The following is a 22,093-nucleotide window of genomic DNA, read 5'->3' as shown; positions in this document are numbered from 1 at the left end:
CTGCTTTGCTTTGCTTGGACTTCCTTCACGCTCGCCCCACCCTCTTTATTACTCCGGTTCATCTTTTCCGCCACTCATCCCTCCCATTACCTCCTGCGCGCCCCACCCCTTCCGGGACTGTTCCCACCTCTCACTTCCCTCTTGCCCCGCCCCTCCGTTAGTCGCATCCCCGCCTCCTCCCATTTGACGTGGCAGAGGCGGCACCAGCCATGTTGTCCTGGAAGAGGCTCTCCTAGAGGCCGGGGGCGGGGCGGCGCCGCCCCTGATTGCGGTGCCACGGCTGCTCCAGGGCTTTGGAGCGGACTGACTGCAAGGCGGAGGCTGTGGCCGTCACGGAGCTCCTAGGAAGGTACTGTGGTAAGGACTGGTGTCGAAACCACCTCTGCTCCACCGGGGTCTGAATCGGAGCTGGGAGGCGGTCAGTGGGCCGGAGTCTTAGGACTGTGCTGGCTCTGTCCTGGCTGTGCCTAAGCAGCGAGGCGTGCGGGAGGCTGTGGCCCAGCGCCGAACCAAGAGTGCCGAGCCCTGTGCTTGTCATGGCGACAGAGCGCTCTCATCTCTAGTTCTTCTAGTTTAGGTAGAAAGACAGGAGCGGGATGGAGAACGACGGTCTGAGCATCTAGCCCTGCACCCACCCCCACCTCCTGGGTGACACCTTTCCCATCCCTGCCCAGGGCTCCTGTGCCCTGGGGCCTCTAGGTTTGTTTCTTGACTGCTCAGGAGTGCCCTAGACTTTGAACCCAGGTGACAACATCATCCTTAATTCGGCCTTGGGCCTTATAAAGGTTAAAGAGAAAAATACCAGGTATTAGCTAGTGCCTTAGGCCTTGATTACTAATGATCAGCTTTCAGAACTATACCTTGCACTGGGGCATTTATTCTGACTGTAGAGCTTTACTTTTTGTGGGAAAGGAAGAGTAAGAGTCACAATAAATCCATAGGTAGACAATAGTGGAGACGTTTTAATTCATCTTGTCAGCTAAACTTCTGTCGTGTCTTAACACAACCCCACCCTAAGCCTTGGATAACTCGGCATACTTGCTGAAAGAAATTTAAATTTAAATGCATATTAAATCTTCTTTCTTTCCAGTATCTTCAGAAATCCTTCGTTTTTAATTGTTTCAACGACCTATAGTATTATTGCTTCAAATTTCTCATAGAACTAATGTAAAATTTGAAAGTCAGAGAAGTGATTGTCCAAGAGCAAAACATTTGTTATTCAGTTCATTTCATTGGAAATTTTACAACTGGGGCCGGGAAGATGGCTCAGGAGAGCACTGGTTGCCATCGGTATACACACACACACACACACACACACACACACACAGAGCTCACTACTGGCTTATAATCATTTGTAATACATATACACACACAGTGGCTCATTACTGACTTACAACCATTCGTAACCCCCCCCTTGTCCCTCCCCCCCCTCCCCCAGGCTCACTACTGGTTTACAAGCATCTGTAACTCCATTCGTAGAGGATCCACCGCCCTCTTCTGGCTTCCACAGGTACCACACACACATAGTATACAGACAAATACAGGCAAAACACAGATACACAAAAGCGAAATAAATATATATAAAAGAAAATTTGCAACCGAAACATAGAGAGGTAAAATGGTAGCAGATATCTAAGTTACTCAAAATTTGTATGTTTTCCAGTTAGGAATGCATAAGGAGGCTAAAGTGGAATAGAGAAAAACAATACTATGGAAAGCCTTTCAGGATATGGGAAAGTATTTGCTCTGTTATGTTAAAGTGATATAATTAATGCTTTGGTTCTATCAGGAGAAGTTATTTAATTAAAATAGTTCTCACTGCTATAAATTATTGAAAAACTGACTTTTAAAAGAATGACCTTTTGTATCTTATATCAGTTTTTAAAAAGACAGTTGGTTAAATCTGCATTCTAACAATATTTCAGGGTGTGTGTGTGTGTGTGTGTGTGTGCGTGTGTGTGTGTATGTGTGTGTGTGTTTTAAACAGGGTCTCATTATGGCTGGTCTGGAACTGACAAGAGAAGAGATCCACCTGCCTCTGCCTCCTGAGTGCTAGGATTAAAGTCCTGTTCCAACAAGCCTGGCTCTATTTTTAGGCTAATGTTCATATTAGGTGATAAAGTGCTTGCCAGATACGTCATCGCATTAAAGAAGTTTGTGAAAGGACTGTAGAGATGGGCTCTGATTTGAAGCATGAACAGTTACTGCTTTGGAAAGAGAAGTAAGGAAATGTTGTGCATGGCCATGTAACTGGACAGAGTAAGAACAGTAAAGTGAGAGTGTGAAGAAGTTCAGAGAACAGCAGTGAGCAGAGAGAGAAGCTGAGAGAAAAGACTGAGCAAGAGGGAAACTGTGCTCACATATCACTCAGGTGACACCTTGTATGTGCCAATGAAATAGAAGGATGTGGAGTAGAGTTCAGTCAGGGGCTGGAGCTGGCTCAGCCTTCAAGAGCATTGGCTGCTCTTCCAAGCCCCCACATGGCCTCCCACAACTGTCTGTAACTCCAGTTCTAGGGAATCTGATACCCTCACACATACATATATGTACCCTCATACATATATGCAGGTCAAACACCAATGCACACACAATACAAATAAATCAATCATTTAAAGAAGCATTCTAGATATGAATCCAGTCCACAGCCTGTTGTGAATGAAGGCAGTGGTTCACAGAACTTCTTTTAAATACTTTTAAACAGTATTGAGGATCCAAAGAAAGACATGTTTATTTTTATATCCTAAAAACAAAACAAAACAAAACAAAAACAAAACCAGTATGTGAAGTCTGCATTCTAACAGAGGAGGGGGAAGGGGAAGCAAAGAAAGATCATTTTTATTCATGTAATAATTTTCTTCCGTGTGATCTCTACCCTCTTTTTCTTTGCCCATTACTTTTAGTTTTGTTTCTTTGAGACAGGGTGTCATTCTGTCAACTGGTAGCCCAGGTTACAGCAATCCTTCTGGCTTAGTTTCCCCTAGTGCTGGGCTTGCAAGCATGCACCACCATGCCTTTTCTGATGGTTATACCCCATGGGCTTGCTGCTGCTTTTTCCAAGGACAGCCTAGTAAACAGGCCAGCAACAGCTGGAAAGTCGTTCAGGCCTGCTGCTTTCTATCAGCCTCATCCATCAGTGTGGGTGGCTCACAGAATTAATCCTAGATACGACAACATTTAAGTTCCTTCCCAACTTGGTCTTAACGGCATATTGACTAGATATGTGTTTCTCAGTTTTGGAAAAAATCCAAATCGATGCTATATTGGGTATCTGGTGAGGGCCTGTTCTGGTGCATACGTGGCACTTTGTAGTTTATTTTTACATGGCAGAAAAGACAGCAGGGTTTTCTGGAGTCTTAAAAATGACGCCACATGAATCCTATTCATTTAAGATCAGTTTCTTTCCCTGCCATTTCTCTTAGCAAACTTAATATCCATATTTATTCTTCTGACAATGTAGGTTTACGATTTTAAACTTAATTAAAACTTAATTGAAAAAATTTGTTTATTTTTATGGATGTTTTGCCTGCATAAATGTCTGTGTACCATGTGGGTGCATGTTGCCTCAGATTCTAGAGGGTGCTAGATCTCCTGGAGCGGGAGTCATAGAATCTGCTTGTAAGCTGTCACATGGGCATTAGGAATCGAACCTAACAGTCAGTGCTCCTAATCACAGAGCCATCTCTCTGTCCCTGCCTACCCCCCTTTTAAGGTTTTTTTTTTTAAATAATGCGTATGGGTACTTTCCTTGCCTGTATGTCTGTGTACCACTTGTGTGTCTAGTACCTTTGGGGAAGAAGAGAGAATCAGAGCACACAGAACCTGAGTTACAGATTGTTGTTAGCTGGCAGGTGGGTGCTGGAGACTGAAGCCAGTTCTCTGCAAAGACCTGTGAGTATTCATAACTATTGCCATGTCTCCAGCTTCATTATTTTAGCCTGATTGCCTTAATTTTGTGCATTAGTATTTGGAATTCTACACTTTTGTGCATTTCGGTTCTTCAGTTTTCGTTCATGACTAACCACTTATTCCAGCTTAAGAGCCAGAGAGGGGCGGGGTTGTGCTCTAGATGGGGAAGCCAGCAGCCTAGCCAGCCAGTTAGAAGGTAACGAGATACCCGGTTGTGGTAATACATGTTTATAATCCCAGCACTTGGTGGGCTGCAGCTGGAGGACGGAGGTTTTCAGGATCACCTGGTTTATATAGTAAGACTCTTTCAAAACAGTGACAATGACAAACCATAACCAGGACACCTAAACCCACCTATGAATTTAAAATTCTATGTTACAATTATATATATCTCAAATGCTTTGGTAAGTTAGGATTCAGTTCCTGTGGGGGGCTCTGTGGAATGTAAACGCTGGGGATGCCACTCAATAGGCATTTTGTTTATCATGCTGCTAATGCTCTCTGCCTAGCTCCAGGAATAGCAGAAACACTATTGACTAACGATCTCCTAGAAAGTCTGGTGAGAGCCTGTCATTTTATAATTAAAAACCATGTATATTTTATAATTTCATGATTTTTGTATCTGTTTATTTGGAGGTCAGAGGGCACCTTGATTCTCTCCTTCTATCGTGTGGGTTCCAGGGATCAAACTCTGTTCATCAGACCCTCTAGCAAGTGCTTTTAACCCTGTCTTACTGGTCCTTGTGAACAGTTTTAAAAGAGTGAAAATCCCTTTCTTGTGAGCATTAGGCTCTGTAGAGGCATTACAGATTATGAGTGGAGTTGCTATACGTTCATTTAGTCATAATTTTTAATGTTAATATAAGAGATGGGAAAACAATCACTTTTAATTTCTCTTGAGGCTTTTGGACTTTTATAAATATCTTCTGACTTATGTTTCCGACAGAAATAAGAATCAAGTGCTACAATGACAACCTATTTGGAATTTATCCAACAAAATGAAGAGCGAGACGGGGTCAGGTTCAGTTGGAATGTCTGGCCATCTAGTCGTCTGGAAGCTACCAGAATGGTTGTTCCAGTGGCAGCCCTCTTTACACCGTTGAAGGAGAGACCTGACTTACCACCCATTCAGTACGAGCCTGTCCTGTGCAGTAGGACCACTTGCCGTGCAGTTTTGAATCCTTTATGGTAAGTAAAGTACATGGAAAAACTAGTGTGATAATACCATTCAGAACTACACTTTGTGCTGGGGGTTTTCGCTGAGCCATTCAATAAAGTGCACATCCAGCATACACAGGGCCCTGGGTTCCATCCCTAGCTTCACAGAAACCAGCACAGACTGATCTCAGTACTCAGTAAGTGGAGGCAGGGAAAATCTGTTAAGGTTATCTTTGACTACATAGCAAATTCAGAGCCAATCTGGACTACATGAGATCACCTCAACAAAGAGAAAAAATAGATTGTTTTTTGTTCATTTATGTAAGAAATCCATTTTTTTTTCTGTTTAGAGTTATAGTCAAGTACAAAGAATCTTAATTTTGGTATTCTAGTTATAGTGAATTGGGAATGTGAAGAGACCAGATACTGGTGTGATATTCAGAAGGTGCTAATATATTCTATTAAGGATACTGACTAATGGTACTGGCTATGTATGAGCCCATCTTGTGACTTGGTCATAATTGAGTTGGTGTGATATTCAAAAGGTGCTAATATATATTGAGACAGAGGAGCTCCAGTGGCACAGTCGGTTAGCGCGCGGTACTTATATATTGAGACAGAGTTTCTTTCTGTAGACCTTGGCGGGCGTGGATCTCAGATTTGCCTGCCTCTGGCTGCTGAGTGCTCAAATGAAAGGTGTGTGCTGCCAACCAAAAGGTGCTGTCATTCCTAAGGCAACATTTCAGAAAACATTTTTAAAATTTCTCTTTCTCCTACCTCTTCTCCTATCTAGTCTGCTAGTGAGTGGTGAGTTCTACCTCCAAAACATGGATTCTTTGTTTTTTACTTGGTGTTTGCTAGTGCTGGACTATAGGTGTGTGCTACTCTGCCTGGCTCAGTCTGTCTTTCTGATCGATGTGCTGTCATACATCTTTTTCTTTCTGAGCCTTGGGCACACCAACTTTACCTACAGCCTGAAACCTTGCAACCTTTTCCTGGGGTTGGCTGCTTTCCCTGCAGGCTGTTCTTCAAGTTCTAAAGTCCTTCCCTTGTTTTTTTATTTGCCATTATCTTTGTTGTTTATTTATTTGTTTTTGAGGCAATCTTACTCTGTCGCTGGCCTGGAAAACGGGCTTTGTAGCCAGACAAGCCTTGAACTTGCTGCAGTGGTCTTGAGGTTGGATTGCAAGTGTGTACCGAAGGCACTGCCTTCAAGTAGCTGTTCAACATAGTCTCTAGAGATCTCTGTGCTTTCTTTATCTGTTTAATTAAAAATGTGTGTGCGCGCGTGTGTGTGTACATTGCTCATGAGTGGTACTGTGTGTGTGGAGGTCACTGGACAAGGGTTTTGGAGTTGAATCTCTTCTGCCATGGTTCTGGGTGTTGAATTGAGGTTGTTCGGCTTTCTTGGAAAGCACTTTGACCCAGTGAGCCGTCTCACTGGCCCTTTAATCTTTATTATCGCTACTTAAGTAGTATTTTCAGCTGGGTGTGATAGTACAGGTCACCCCAGACACTCAGCCTATTCTCAGGGTACAGTTTAGTTTAGTGATAAAGGATTGCCTAATATATGAGGCTCTGAGTTCAATCCCTCATGCCCCAATAAAAACCAGTCACTTTGATGATCAATTTTAATCCATTTGTGAATTTGAATGAAATTAATTTTATTTCAATTAAAGTCCTTGTAAAATTGAACTAAAATGTTGCCTAACTAATCTGTCTTTTCTTACAACAGTCAAGTTGATTATCGAGCAAAACTCTGGGCTTGCAACTTTTGTTACCAAAGGAATCAGGTAAGGACATAACTTACAGATGCTAATGCTGTGGTGATGTGTTGATGCTCATGTAGGGAAATGCTTGTTTAAAAAAGGATAAAAGGTTGTGTGTGGGTGGGTGAGCATAGGCAATGCTGCACATGTAGAGGACAGAGGACAGAGGAGGGATTTGGTTCTCATACCTTATGGCCCAGGGATCAAAGTAGTGAGCGTTAGAAGCAAGACCTTTATCTACTGTCGTCTCACCAGCCTAGAAATACCTTCTTAGTAATTAAATGAAACTAGACTGATCTACACAGTGAGTTTCAAGGACAGCCAGGGCTGCATAGAAATTCCCCATCTCAGAAATAAAGACAAAAACAAAAGCAAAAAGCAAAGAATAACAACAACAAAAAGGCAAAAATTAAGAGATAAGGAAATTTTGAATTTAAAACTGCATTTCTGATTCTGATAAATAATGTAATTTTTTTATTTTCCTGTTTGTAGTTTCCACCTACATATGCTGGAATATCTGAATTGAACCAGCCTGCCGAGCTTTTACCCCAGTTTTCAAGCATTGAATATGTAGTTCTGGTAAGAACAGAAAAGTAGGTATTTAAGAAAGCTGTAAGTAGACAAGGGCTTATGTCAGAGTAATTGTCAAAGTGGAGATGACTTTAAGGGCATGCCAGCAAATCAGACTGAGGAGTTCAAAGGTAAGGACTGTCAAGGTCAAACGATGAAGGTCATTTGTGACTGAAGTTATCTGATGATTGGTCAGATACTAGACAGGATGGTGTGACTTGATCAGTAAGCATTGAATATGAGTTTTATTTTATAATTGGAAGTTCTCTTGTCACACACTTAGTCAATAAAGAGCTAAGTCTGCTGAAGTGACCCTGAGTTTATGAATGAACATGTCCTCGAATTGGGAAAATATTTTTCGTCCTAGTGTGAACAGTTTTACAAAGTTGCTTATAGATTTAATCGTGGAGAGCCGGGCATATTAGGTCATGCCTGTAGTCATAGAACTGGCTGTGGAAACAGGAGGACAGGAGTTCAAGGTTATCTTGATCTGTAAGTTTGAGGCCTACCTGGACTTTATGAAACTCTGTCTCTAAGCAATAAAAAATAAAAAAGTATAGAAATTTAAAACTGTAAATATATTTTTGAGACACTGTCTGTCTCTGAAGCCTTGGATAGCTTCCAACTTCCTGTGGAGAGCAGGTTGCCACCGTCTGCCTCCCAAGTGCTGGGATTAAAGGTATGCACCATTATGCCCGGCCAATAAAAAAAGTACTGAATGTGGTATAGGAACAGAGTTATGGTTTACTTGAACTAGTCACTATGTTTATCAAACCTGGCTAGTTTTTGATTTTCTGAAAAGCCATCTCAGTCTTAGATAATTATTTTATAAATATCATCTCATTATTTTTAGTTTAAAATGATTTAAACAAAACTGCTGATCTGGCTCAGTGTTAAGAATACTTGATGCTCTTGCAGAGGACCTGAGTTCAGTTCCCAGCACCCATGTCTTTTGTTCAAAACTGCCTGGAATTATAACTCCAGTGGATCTGATGCCCTGCTCTGGACTCGAGGGCCTCTGCATTAACATATCCACCAACACGTGGAAACCCACACATATTTACTTAAACAGTGAAATAAACCCCGACACAAATAATTTTTTTTTTCTTTTTCTTTTTTTCGGAGCTGGGGACCGACCCCAGGGCCTTGTGCTTGCTAGGCAAGCGCTCTACCACTGAGCTAAATCCCCAACCCGACACAAATAATTTTAAAAATGACTATACTTACAGAAATACAATCATGTTAATTGGTAGAATGCTATTTAACTTACTCTATACAGCTTGACCACAAACTCAGTACATGATTTATATTGTTTGCTTTATTTTTTTATCTGGCTTTGTTATTAAACCAGGGTAATCTTGAATATATTGTTCTAAGTGATCCCTCCCTGAGTAGTTAAGACTAAAGGTGTGCCCATACCTGGTCTGAATTTTGTAGTTTTTAAAATATTATTTGAAAAATACTTTAAAAGTTATATTAATTATTATTATCATTATTAACAGCCTAGTCTCATGTATGTCAGGCTGGCCTCAAGCTTTCTATATAGATGAAGATGGCCTTCAATTCTTATTCCTCCTGCTTCTGTCTCCCCAGTGCTTGGGTCACAGGTGTGCACATCCAGTTTGAAAAGTTATAAATGCTTATGAGAATTAAACTGCATGTAACTAAATAGAAATCCAAAGATCTTTCTCTGTCTCTCTCTGTCACTATCTCTCTCTGTCTCTGTCTCTCTTCCTCTCTCCCTCTGTCTCTGTCTCTCTCTCTCTCTTTCTTTTTGTCTCTCTCTCTCTCTCTCTCTGTCTCTGTCTCTCTGTCTTTTTGTCTCTCTCTCTCTCCCTCTCTCTCTGTCTGTCTCTGTCTCTCTCTCTCTGTCTTTCTCTGTGTTTCTTGAGAGAGGATCTCACTGTATATAGCCTTGACTGTCCTGGAACGCACAGATTTCTGCCTGCCTCTTGCCTCACAAGTGCTAGGATTTAAGTGTGTGTTAGCATACCCAGATAAATGTGTGTGTGTGTATGTATGCATGCAGATGTGTGCTTGCCATAGTGTGCACTTAGGGGTCAGAACACAGTTTTCAGAAGTAGGCACTGTCCTTCTATTGTGGGCCCAGGGGATGAACTCAGGTCGTCAGGCTTGTGCCATAGTGCTTTTGCCGCTGAGTCATCTTGTCAGCCCTTTAAACTTATTTTTTTCTCAGTGCTGTGTCTTGTGTCTGTCTCTAGGACCACACATGACATGTTTCCCTTCTGTATGGCTTTGTTAGGACTCCATTGTATACACATATTAATATATTTCACTGTTGGCATTTTTAACTAGTTCCTGATTGCCTTGAATATTGTGCTAAAATGTTAATACCCTTATAGATGCTTTTCTTACTGTATTTTCTTTTTAAAGCGTGGTCCCCAGATGCCTTTGATATTTCTCTATGTGGTTGATACTTGCATAGAGGATGAAGATTTACAGGCTCTGAAGGAATCCATGCAGATGTCGTTGAGCCTTTTGCCACCTACAGCTTTGGTTGGCCTTATTACTTTTGGGAGAATGGTGCAGGTTCATGAGCTTGGATGTGAAGGCATTTCAAAAAGCTATGTCTTCAGAGGAACAAAGGATCTGTCTGCCAAACAACTGCAGGTGAGTAAGATTGGGGTGTTGACCCTGTTTATTTGTGTACTACATATGTTAGTGAATTTTTCTAGATGCATGTATTTTTAAAAATAGGATGGCTCACTCTGTTATAATTGCATTATGACAAGGCTTTAACTTTAGTGTTGGCATCAGTTTTATTTCTTGTGAAATTTAACTGTCATCCGAATGAAAGGCTTTTCCATTTTACATAGTGTGTCTTGGATCTCTCTCGATGACCACATATATAACCTGATTCATTTCTGTGATGGCTTAATTAGAATTTCATTCTATACACGTACTCAGATCTCACTGTGGGCATTGTTTAGATACTAACTATTTGTGTATAGATGCATGTGTGTGAGTGGAGGCCTTAGGACAACCTAAGGCATTGTTAGTCATCAGGCATCCTCTACTTCATTTTTGTCTTTTGTTTATTTTTTGAGACAGGGTCTTTTGTTGACCTAGAACTTAATGGTTAGGCTAGGCTGGCTGGCTCCAAAGCCTCAGGGATCCGTTCACCAGTCTCTACCACTCTAGTGGATTACAGATTTGCACCATTACACTCAGGTTTTTTTTAATGCATTGTGGGAGTGAACCCAGGTCTTCATGCTTTTGGGGCAAACACTTTACTGACTATACTATAGCTAGCCCAAGACTATTTCCTTTTAACTGTATCTTTAAAATTTGAAGCGATTTGAAGGTATGTCACTGGTCTGTACCTTAGCCTCTTGAGTGCAGGGCACAGGTTTGTATCACTGTGCCTGTCTCTAAAGCCTGTTCTTTTTGTGGGTTTGTTGAAGATAAGGGAAGAGACAGTTTGAGAATTTGTTAAAGATACCTTGAGAGATGGTTGAGTGTGTTTATGTAGAAGAGAAGGAGACTAAAGGCGATGAGTGAAAGTAAGAGATGAACCTAGGGAAGCTTCAGAGGAGGTGGTGGGATTCTGTTCAGAGGACAGGAGGCAGAGGACCCGAAAAAGGAGGACTGTTTTGGGGAGGCTGGAGAAGTGGGTACAGGTTGAAGATCTAAAGTTCTTTGAAACGAAAGTGTTTTGGAAGTTTTGGAACTCTGTAGACAAGGTTGGTCTTAAATTCACAGAGATAGGCCTGCTTCATCTTACAGTACTAGGTTTTTTGGAATATTTTTATACATAGGTATGGGAAAGGTGAGATGGAATCTCAGAAATGTGTCACTAGGCAGTTTCATCATGGTGTGACCATAGAGTACGTCTGTCAACTAAGAAGTTACGACATGATAGCTGACGTACTCTCGGGGCCCACCATTCTGTGTGGTCCATTATTGACTTGGCATGACATTGTGCAGAGAGAGATGATAACCAAGTATAAGCTAAAATAATTGATGTTTAATATGTATGCTTATAGACACAATCTGAATGTAGCTTTATGGAGTTCAGTACTCTACTTTGACTGTAGGGTATCATGTAAAGTCATGTGTGGAATTTTCCATTGTGACATTCTGGTGACACTTAGAAACATTTAGATTTTGGAGCATTTCAGGGTTTGAGTTTTTGGATTAGGCATACAAGCTATGTTATAAGGATGACTGCTTTTCAAGATGGTCATGAGAGTAAAACGTGCCTTTGAATGTTTGCTTTTATTAATAGTAAATTATACGTTTTTAAAGAGTAGTTTAATTCTCATGGTGGTCACTTAAATTATATAATACAAATGTGGCATTAAGAACAGACAAGTAATTGTCAATACAAGAAAAGTATTCTTTTACTATAACATTTTTATCTTTCTGTGTTCAGCTAAAAAGAATCTGGCCTTTCTGCACAAATAGTCTAAGATTCCAATGTTAAAGTCTTCTAGTTGTTTAACTGTAAATTTCTCTTCATGATGATATTCAGTGTAGTGTAAACTCTGAGATTTGTAGCAAGATTTGGATTAAAATCCTGTGCTATTTATGTTAAGTAACTTTAGACAAATTTTATTACTGTGCATTTTGTCTTTTATTTACATTTCTTTATTCTCTCTGTGTGTGTGTGTGTGTGTGTGTGTGTGTGTGTGTGTGTGTGTGTGTGTGTGTCTGCATGTACATGCCATTGTGCACATGATGAAATCAAAGGACAGCATATGGTATTGGTTCTCTCTTTCGTGTGGCATCCAAGTCCTGGGAATTGAGTTTAGGTTGCCATGTTTGACAGCAAGCATCTTCGCCTGTCAGTCATCTCTTTCCTCCCTTTTGAAATAGTGCCTTTTTATGTATCCCAGAGTGGCTTTGAATCATTAATTCTCTTGTTTTCTGAGTAGCCTGTGCATCACTGGACCTAGCTTGTCATTATTATTTTTTGTGAGAATAGTATTTCTGAAGGGTTTGGCTCAGAATTTTGTACATAGTGAAAAGTTGCTGCTTCTGATGGCAGTCCAGAGCGCTGCGCAACTAGGTTATTTTCCTTCGTAGATATGTAGATTTTCAGATTGATAAATACTTTTGCCACAATACTAAATAATGCTAAGCATTTCCAGATTAAGAAAATCGCAGTAACGTAACATTTTTATGTATAGAAAAGGATTACGGGGAATTGGGGGGGGAGAAGAAAAGGATTATGTACATCGGTGAAATCCAAAACAAAAGAGGTATTTTTATAAGACATTTAGCTTGAAAATCATGAATTAATTTATATCCCCAATGTGAGTCTATGTTCTTTTTTTTTTTTTTTAAATTTTTTATTTAAAAAAGTGCACATGCACGCATGTGAGCACAGTTGCCTGCAGAGGTAGAAGAAAGCGTTGGCTTCCCGAGAGCTGGGGTTATATGTGGTTGTGGGCCACCTGATTCAGGTGCTGGATAAAACCCTGGTCTTCCATAAGAGCTGCAGGGCTCTCAACTGCTAAGCCATCTCTCCTGTTCTTTATGTGCTTCCTCATAATGATGCAGTTACACTTTTATACTGCTTATGGATAACTTCATTCCTTCTAGATTTTTAACTTCCCTGAGAGTAGAGAGTATTTTTTTTAAAACCTCTGTATTCCTGCTACAGAGTAGGTATTTAAGTTAATGGTTGCTGAAAGGGCTGAATGCATTTAAGCTAAGAAGAAAGACATTTGTGTTAATCATTAATGTATTGTGACTTCATTGGATAAGAAGTACTTCTAAATTAACATCCTTTTCACTCCATCATACCTGTATGCTGCTCTCTTCTGGTGAATTGCTATGGAGGGAGTTCAGTCTCCACAGCTAGACTGTTTGCCTTCTGTGAAAAGCAACCTTACGTTTATTTTGTGTTTCTAATTTGTAGCACCTTTACCATCTTAAGAAGCTGATAAATAATGTGGAACTAAATAAACTGATCTGACCAACATTGTGTCTTTACAGGAAATGCTGGGGCTCTCTAAAGTACCTGTTACTCAGGCCACCCGTGGTCCTCAGGTACAGCAACCACCTCCTTCCAATAGGTAATTAATATAGCAAACAGAACCCTGTAGTTCAGGCAGGTACTTGAAACATATCATGCCCTCAACTTGGACAAAGATATGTACTATTAAGTGTTGTTAAGAATATAAACAGATTGCAGTAGTATGTAGTTTTAAAAAACAAGCTCTAACTTTTGGTGGAAGTTTCTTTTTTACTGAAGTGGTCATTTTTTATCATTATGATGTTAGGAGTTTAGTTTTGATAGGTTTGTTTTTATTTTTAACTTCATACAATCTTTATGTGGTTGTGGAGAACTATGCAAAAATAGGGCCTCAAAAGCTTTTAATTTGTCTTTACTGGTAGCTTTTTCTTCTAATCAGAAGTGCTATTACTAAAATTGAGTTAATTGATCTGTCTTCTAATTATTTTGGTAACCTTAGAACTTTAAAATAAATTGGTAGCAATTATGTAAGTTCTTGGCCAGGAGCAACACAGCAACACCACTGGGAATGGTACTCAGACTGTAGAATGGGGCCCAGTAACAGCAACCACCCATTTTCTGGGGAAATAGTCTCATCTCATGTAGCCAGGTTGGGCTTAGACTCTGTATATGGTCCATGATAACCTTGATCTCCTTATCCTCCTGTCTCTACCTTCCTGGTGTTGAGACCACCATGGTGCATGACCACCATATCTGACTCATTCCTCTCTCCTTCCTCCTCCTGCTTCCTTCTTTCCCTCTGCCTCCTCTGTTTTCCCCACCCACTGGAGCATGTATTTGTGTGTGTTGCTGGGGATCCAGCCTCGGGTCTTATATCTGCTAACTAGGATCCTGCTGACTGAGCTACATCTCCAGTCATAACCAGTTTTCAAAGAAACACTTCAGCACACTCTGCTGCACACAGCAAGTTGTGGATTTTTGGTCTGCTGTGTATCACATATTTTTTTTCTAACTTAAGAGAAATTTGTAAAATATCGCAATTTAAATGGCTTTTGTTTACTGTTGTTTTGCAGATTCTTACAGCCAGTACAGAAAATAGACATGAATCTCACAGATCTTCTGGGGGAACTTCAGCGAGACCCTTGGCCTGTACCACAAGGAAAGAGACCTTTGCGTTCCTCAGGAGTGGCGCTTTCTATAGCTGTAGGACTGCTTGAGGTAGTTATGGAGAAAGCTTAATTTTGAAACATAAGAGATTGTGTGTGTGTACACATGTGCGCACGCAGAAGTGAGCAAAACCCCGTGGTCGTGCTTGGTGGACAGCCTTTCCTCTTCCTGTCCTCCGTTTCCCTCCTCCTGGCTCCCCCTTCATCTTTGCTTTCCTTCTGTCTTACTGTACAGTCAGTGAGTGCGGAGCTTAACTGACAGCAGTGCAGGAGAGCTTAGCCTTCTGACCTGCACCGCCGTGCATGGATCTTTCCTTCTCTCACTGTAATCGGTGTCCAGCACTGTTTTTAAAAGCTCCACACAAATAGTAGGTTGTGCCCAGTACTTCTCTCTGTGAGTGGGGTATTTCTTCAGACTCCATTAAGTTCCTAGAGTGGCTGGCTCCAGCATCTTCGGGAGCCCTGTACTTACGCAGCACTTCTCAGAGAGGTAGCAGTGGCCACCTGATAGAAGAGATGTGTACAGTCGAGACGTGAGACAGGGCATGTCCTCTCTCCTCACCACACGCTAGAAAGCAGCATGGTCAGCTCTTCAAAAACTCCCCAGATCCAGTTTGATGATTTTAAAACAGGATTTATCCTCATTACTTTAAATTATGTCTCTGTGTGTTCATGTGAGGAGAGTGCTCTCAGAGATCTGAGGCAGGGCTAGAGTTACGGGTGCTTGTGAGCCGCTGGTACACTTGCTGGAAACTGAACTTGGTTCTACTGGTTGGAGAGACCTCTAGCTCCTGTTTGTTTTTTTTAAGATTTGTTTTTATTTTGTATTTATGAGTATTTTGCATGCATGCATGTCTGTATACCACATGCATGCCTGGCTGCCCCTGGAAGCCAGAGAAGGCATTGGTTCCCCTGGAACGGGGGTTAGAGATGGTTGTGAACTGCTGTGTGAATGCTGAGGACCAAGTTTGGGTCTTCTGTTGCTCAGACTAGCAGACTTATCCTGTACTTGCCTCAGCTTCCCCAGGAGTTGTGATTATAGGTGGATGACAATTTTCTTTTATCTTTCTAAAGTTTTATTTGAATTTTTTGATATATAATCACATAATTTCTCCCTTATCTTTCTTCCCTCTAAATTATACCATATACTTGTCATTTTTTCTCTTTTAAATTCATGGCCTCCATTTCTTGTTATATACATATATGTACATATATATTTCTAAGTAGGTAAATACATCCTGCTCAGTCCATGTAGTGTTACTTGAGTGTATGTTTTCTGAGCTGCAGTTACACACAAGCTGAAACGTCATTGCTTGTTCTCTCTCTCACTGCCTTCCACTGAGTGTGGTAGTTTCATTTGAGTGTGTAGTTCTGAGCCTGCCTGCCAGCTTCTCTTTTCCTTCCGTTTATTTTACCTCCCAGTTATCCCATTCTGTGTGAAGGCTTTCAGTGAATATAAGAGACAGATAACTTCAATTTAACGCTTTAAAATTTTCTTTTTCAGTAAGAAATTTGATGTGTAGGTTGTTTTCTATTCTTATGCAAAATACTTGTTCTTCACTGTTGATTTGTCTTTACCCAACCTCAGATAACCAGAAGAAAAAATATATATATTTTCATTTTGCTCTGGTTATCCATAAACTCATGGAAATCCACCTACCTCTACTTCCCAAGTGCTGGGATAAAAGTAAAGTGCTTTACTACCATACCTGGCTGAATATTTTTGTTTATTAAACTAATTTTAAGAAAGTTACAGAATAGGTATACTTTTTAAAGACTTTGAAACAGAATGCAAAGTTTTATTTAAAAAAAAAAAAACTAAAACCCTAAAGGCAGAGTTTTGGTTTCTTCCCAGTCTTTTTTTCTCTTAAATCTCTCAAATGCTGGGATTTTAGGCATGTTCTCTTTACTTTTGGTATAGAATTAAAAAAAAATTTGACAGTTTATCTTATTTATAATTTGAAAATATAATTTGTTGATATATATAATTTTTTTAAATAAAATTGTATTTACTTAGAAGCATTCAGAATGTAAACAAAACAGCCGCCATCTTTTTGCAATTACAGAGTGGTATTCAGTTAACAGAACAACAATTACCTTCGTATAAGCTGCATCAGAGACAACTGAAGATGGAAAAAAAAAAACCAAAAGAAAACCAAGAAAAAAAAAACAAAAACATAAACAAAGAAACTAAAAACCAAACTACTGTCCCCATATATAACTAATTTGTGCTGTGCACCAACAAGAACCTGCTTTAATTTCCATGCCAATTTACAACCCCCAGACTATACCAGGCAAGGCTAGTGGCTATTGAAAATACCACCAGGACAGGGCTAGCTAAAGACACATTCGGTAGTGTGTTAACTATACAAAAAAAGACACCGTGCAGTTTAAAAACAAATCTTACACAGCCTTACATTTCAATTTTTTTCTTTTAAAGGAGTGAGTTGTGTACAGGGGGGTTAAATGCTTTATAGACAAGAAAAAAAAACTGTGCTAGAACCAACTTATTCATCATCATCTTCTTCCTCATCCTCTTCTTCCTCCTCTTCCTCATCCTCTTCCTCCTCCTCGTCGTCTTCCTCTTCCTTCTTTTTCTTGCTCTTTTCAGCCTTGACCACCCCCTTTTTCGCTGCATCAGGTTTTCCTTTAGCTCTGTAGGCAGTGATATCCTTCTCATACTTCTCCTTCAGCTTGGCGGCCTTCTTCTCAGAGGGCTGCTTGTCATCATGGCAGTGTTGTTCCACATCTCTCCTAGTTTCTTCGCAACATCACCAATGGATAAGCCAGCATACTCGCCTTTGACTTTTGGGCGGTACTCAGAACAGAACAAGAAGAGGCCGAAGGAGGCCTCTTGGGGGCATTGGGGTCCTTGAACTTCTTTTTGGTCTCCCCTTTGGAGGGGATGTAGGTTTTCATTTCTCGTTCATAACGAGCCTTGTCAGCCTTTGGCATATCTTCAGATTTCCCCTTTTCTTTAGCAGACATGGTCTCTACCTCTCTGAGCACTTCTTGGAGAACTCTGAGAAGTTGACAGAGCATCCGGGTGCTGCTTCTTGTGCTCCTCCCGGCAGGTTTGCACAAAGAATGCATATGAGGACATTTTGCCTCTCGGCTTCTTAGGATCTCCTTTGCCCATGTTTAGTTGATTTTCCTCATCAAGGCACAGAGTCGCCCAGTGCTTGTTGGGCTCTCGCTTGCCCCGGCACTGTTTCTATGGAGCTCAATGTACTGCAGTGGCTGTGAGAGCGGGAGCCAGACGCAGCCTCCAATTTTTTTTTTTTGAGGTAGGATTTCTGTAGCCCATTTGGCCTAAACTCATATAGGTCTAGCTGACTCCTCCTGCCTCAGCCTTTAAAGTACTTGAATTACAGGTATGAGCTACTACTCACAGCATTAAGACAGTGCCATTTTTTTATTTTAAAGGTTTATTTATTTATTAAGAATAAGCGTTCTGTCTACATGTATGCCTGCAGGTCAGAAGATAGCCTAGATCTTATTATAGATGGTTATGAGCCACCATGTGGTTGCTGGGAATTGAACTCAGGACCTCTGGAAGAGCAGCCAGGGCCCTTAACCTCCGAGTCATCCCGCTAGCCCTACAGTGCCATTTTTCAATGTCCTCACATAAATACTAACTATAGAGTTGCGTACCTTGCAAATAGCATGTAGAGAAAAAGACACTGCCCTTTGTCATTGTAGCCTTGCTGCTTGACGAGCATCTTTGATGTCTCAGAGTTCAAGGACTCCTTTTCTGTGTTTCTCTAGATGGCCCATTTCTCCGCTTATCTTCAGTTCCTTTGTTTCTAAGAAGTGTTGAGAATTATGTTAAATGTTTACTTTTGCCTTTAATGTGGGAGGAGCTCAGGGTGGCTGTAACTGTATGTACAGAATGAGCTTCACCCAGGGTTTGAGTTGGCCCCTCCAGGAGAGTGATTATAGTCTTGTTCTTCTAAGGAGACTTAGTTTCCTAGTAGGTACACTTAGAGCTTTAGAGTTCTGAATATTGTAAGATGTTTAGGCTTGACTCTTTCTAACAATTCTGTTTGTTTTATTTCTTGATCACTCCTTCGCTCTGAAGACTTCCGTTGTTCTTCACCTTTGCTGTTTTGTTTTATTTTCCAAAGTAGACTGACGCTAGACTTCTAGAGATTGCACACCTTCATGTTCCTCAAATTCCCTTTTCTGTTCCTGTTTCTGGGCTGGTCTTTTCTCAGTTGTGTGTTCCTTGTCTCTAACTCAGTTGTCAGGCATGTTTCTTCAGCCCCTTCATTCTTTTAAGCTTTCTCAGTTCTCTTACTCCCAGCATTTAGACAGTTACTGTGTTTTCTGTGATGCTAACGTGACGTGCTCGTCGGTATTCTCAGCTCTCAGTGTGCATGCCACCCTCCGCAGGAGCTGATGTGCTTTCGGCAGAGTGAGTTGACGTGCCTTAGCTGCAACCGTTGTTTCTGCAGACTGTATCTTCTTTCTCCTTTGCTGCTGTGTTTAATATGGAGTCACATTCACAAACATTATCATGTATTAATACACACGTGTATATGTATTTGTGATTTTAACTTTTTCCTTTTAAGAAAAATTTCAATCTAGACTAGTCTGAATTCCTCAGTTTCTTGTGTGTCAGTAGCATTCTTTTTTATGTTTCCATTTTATTTACTTATTTGACGTTGTGTGTGGTGCTGGGTTCACCCTGGGCCTTGAGAGTCCTGGGAAAGAGCTTCCTTCTGAGCTTTGCTTACAGCCCTGTTTCTCTATTTTTTAAAGGGGCAGGTACCCTTTCTCCATTCCATGGGCATCAGGTGGTAAACAGAAAGTAGATTGGAATAGTTAATCCATTCGTTTCAATTAGAAGTATAAATAATGCTTATGTTTTATTTATATTTTTTAATACAGATTCTCATAGCCAAGGCTAGACTCAAACTTGCCATGTAGCCAAGCTGATTTTGAACTTCTGATCTTCCTTTCATTTCCTAAGTGCTGGATTACAGGCATGGAGACTGTCTGGTTTCACGTGATGCTAGGGATCCAAGCCAGGGCTTTGTGAATACTAGGTGAACATTCTAGCAACTGCGCTGTTACCTAAGCCCCAGCAACACTTCCAGTTTACATACAGAAAACAAGAATGAAACCTAGAAGACAGTGTCTTCCCTTTTATCTGCTTCTACAGCTACAAAGCAGGAAACAACCTTGGCTGTAGGGTGTAAGTTTAGAGATTGCTTTAAAATTAAGAATGTAGCCCTGTTTAGGATTTAAAAAGAAATCTATCTAAACAAATGTCTTCTTTTTAGCATTTAATTTTTTTCTTATCAAGTACATGTTGCTTTCTAGGAGCAATGCATTAAAGTGTGTTGTCAGAAATGCATATACCTGCGTTTTGCTCTCTTTTCCACTTTTGAGTGAGAGCCTTCTTTCCAACAGTGTACGTTCCCGAACACTGGCGCGCGGATCATGATGTTCATTGGTGGCCCTGCTACCCAGGGGCCTGGGATGGTGGTTGGAGATGAGCTAAAGACACCTATAAGATCCTGGCACGACATTGAAAAGGACAATGCCAAATATGTTAAAAAGGGAACCAAGGTAATTCTTCATTCATGTTTTCTCATGAGTGTTTTCTGTTTGTATAACTTCACATTTTTGGGGGTGTTTGCAAAAGTATTTATTGGTGATTCTTGAATCCTTGGTGGTGTTACTGCTTGTTGATGCTCTTGCTGTTAGTAGAATTTTTTATTTTTAATGTTTTTAGTTCAGGCTTTTAGTTTAATTCTCTATAGTGTTTGATATTTTTGATGGTCATTGTTTACATTTTAATAGTAATTGCCATAATTTTCAACACTGAGTGCTTTTTGTCTGCTGATTAGTTTTCTTTTTGAACTTCTGAGTTTTGTTAAAGCTGTAAAAACTGCTTTAGATTTTGTTTTTTTCTTTTCAGATGTTTTTGGTTTTTTTTTTTTTTTTTCTTTTTCTTTTTTTTTTTTCCGGAGCTGGGGACCGAACCCAGGGCCTTTGCCTTCCTAGGCAAGTGCTCTACCACTGAGCTAAATCCCCAACCCGATGTTTTGTTTCTTGACTGTAGATTTAGCTAGAAAAAGAGTTCTATAGTTCTATTTTGTTCTCTTATGTTTATATTGAAGTAGAGAATGTTTTCTATACCACTGTTTAGTTTTGCTTCACTTAGGGACATGTCTAAAAATAATGGCTTTTACATCAAAGAATATTAAAATATGAGACTTTATTTATTATGAGACAGTGCAACTCATGATCCTCCTGTTGTAACCTCCCCATGCCTGTTGCATGCTTGTCTGGAAGTCAGATTTCTAGAAGTTATGTTATCAATTTTATCAAACTATAGAAAATTAAATGTGACTAGATGATATGTAAATTATGATGAATTATTCTTTTACTCTTAAATTACTTTGACATGTTAATAGAAAAAAGATTTATAGGATGGCTAGGTTATATATTTGATTAGGTTTTATATATATATAAAATATATATATATATTTTATATATATATATATATATAATTGATATTAATTAAAAATCTTTTGTAGCATTTTTGAAGCACTGGCTAATCGAAAGCTGCTTACGACAGGGCATGTCATTGATATCTACGCCTGTGCATTAGATCAGACAGGTCTCTTGGAGATGAAGTGCTGCCCTAACCTTACTGGGTATGTATGTGTGTATCTAATAATGACTGCTTACCACCATGAGGCAGCGCTGACAGCAGCTTAGGAAATGGAAAGGTCTTCGTCTTACAGCTTTTTGGCAATGTTGGCTAACAGCACTGCTGTGTCTTCTTTGGAGCTCATCTTCCTTCCTTCCTTCCTTCCTTTCTTTCTTTCTTTCTTTCTTTCTTTCTTTCTTTCTTTCTTTCTTTCTTTCTTTCTTTCTTGTGAAAAGACAGGATTATAAAGGTACAAGTTCTTTTGAAAACGTTTATTATAAAGTTACTAGGTTGTTTTAGTAGTGTTTTGAGATGGCAAACCATGACATTTATCCATTTAAAATGTCTGATGAGCTTGTAGTATGTTCGCAAGGCCATTATTATGATTGAATTATAATATTTGCATGACCGAGAGTGAATTAGAAAGGCCACAGGAAGAGAGACTTGGAAGCAGTTGATATGGACAAGAGCTTCTCAGGTATTAACTTGCACAGTAACTTGGGTTTCTTGTTTGGATCATACTTTAAGAAGCAGAAATATAGACAGCTTTTATAAACACTAACTATGAAAAGGAGCAGTCTTGAATGAATGATGCATCATCAATTATAAAATTAATAATCTCAGATGATGCATATGAAAGGAGAAAATCTGGACTGGCTAGGCAGCTCAGTGGGTAAAGGCTCTGAAGGCATGGCTGGAGCTTGGGACACACAAGGTGGTCGGAGAGAGCTGATGCTTGAAAGTTGTTTTCACACCTTCAGATAAACACTGTGTCATGCGCACACCCATATGCACAGTGGGTAAGAGTAATTAAAAATTGTTAATAGAAATAATATTAATAACATTTATTTTGGGGAATGTCTTTACTATTTGTTCATAGTCTAAGTAATTTATTTTTTCTGGTAACACAGAG

The 22,093-nt window shown here is 40.1% G+C and overlaps 1 protein-coding gene and 1 pseudogene across 1 annotated transcript in view; one reads left to right on the top strand and one right to left on the bottom strand.

The window, feature by feature from the left end:
• The first annotated feature begins 195 nt into the window (after window positions 1-195).
• Window positions 196-22,093, top strand: part of Sec23a (Sec23 homolog A, COPII coat complex component) — a 44,976-nt gene continuing 23,078 nt past the window's right edge. Inside the window, exons 1-9 of the mRNA XM_032907786.1 lie at window positions 196-356; window positions 4,848-5,094; window positions 6,800-6,857; window positions 7,326-7,412; window positions 9,798-10,034; window positions 13,368-13,447; window positions 14,421-14,565; window positions 19,932-20,106; window positions 21,076-21,184. Coding sequence (XP_032763677.1) covers window positions 4,874-5,094; window positions 6,800-6,857; window positions 7,326-7,412; window positions 9,798-10,034; window positions 13,368-13,447; window positions 14,421-14,565; window positions 19,932-20,106; window positions 21,076-21,184 — 1,112 coding nt within the window. The 5' untranslated portion in view covers window positions 196-356; window positions 4,848-4,873. The remainder of the gene's footprint in view (window positions 357-4,847; window positions 5,095-6,799; window positions 6,858-7,325; window positions 7,413-9,797; window positions 10,035-13,367; window positions 13,448-14,420; window positions 14,566-19,931; window positions 20,107-21,075; window positions 21,185-22,093) is intronic.
• Window positions 17,021-17,664, bottom strand: LOC116905077 (annotated as a pseudogene).

Source organism: Rattus rattus, chromosome 7 (assembly GCF_011064425.1).
Source record: "Rattus rattus isolate New Zealand chromosome 7, Rrattus_CSIRO_v1, whole genome shotgun sequence".
NCBI classification, from domain to species: domain Eukaryota; kingdom Metazoa; phylum Chordata; class Mammalia; order Rodentia; family Muridae; genus Rattus; species Rattus rattus.
The sequence above is the reverse complement of the archived record's forward strand: the minus strand, read 5'-3'. Positions and strand labels throughout refer to the sequence as shown.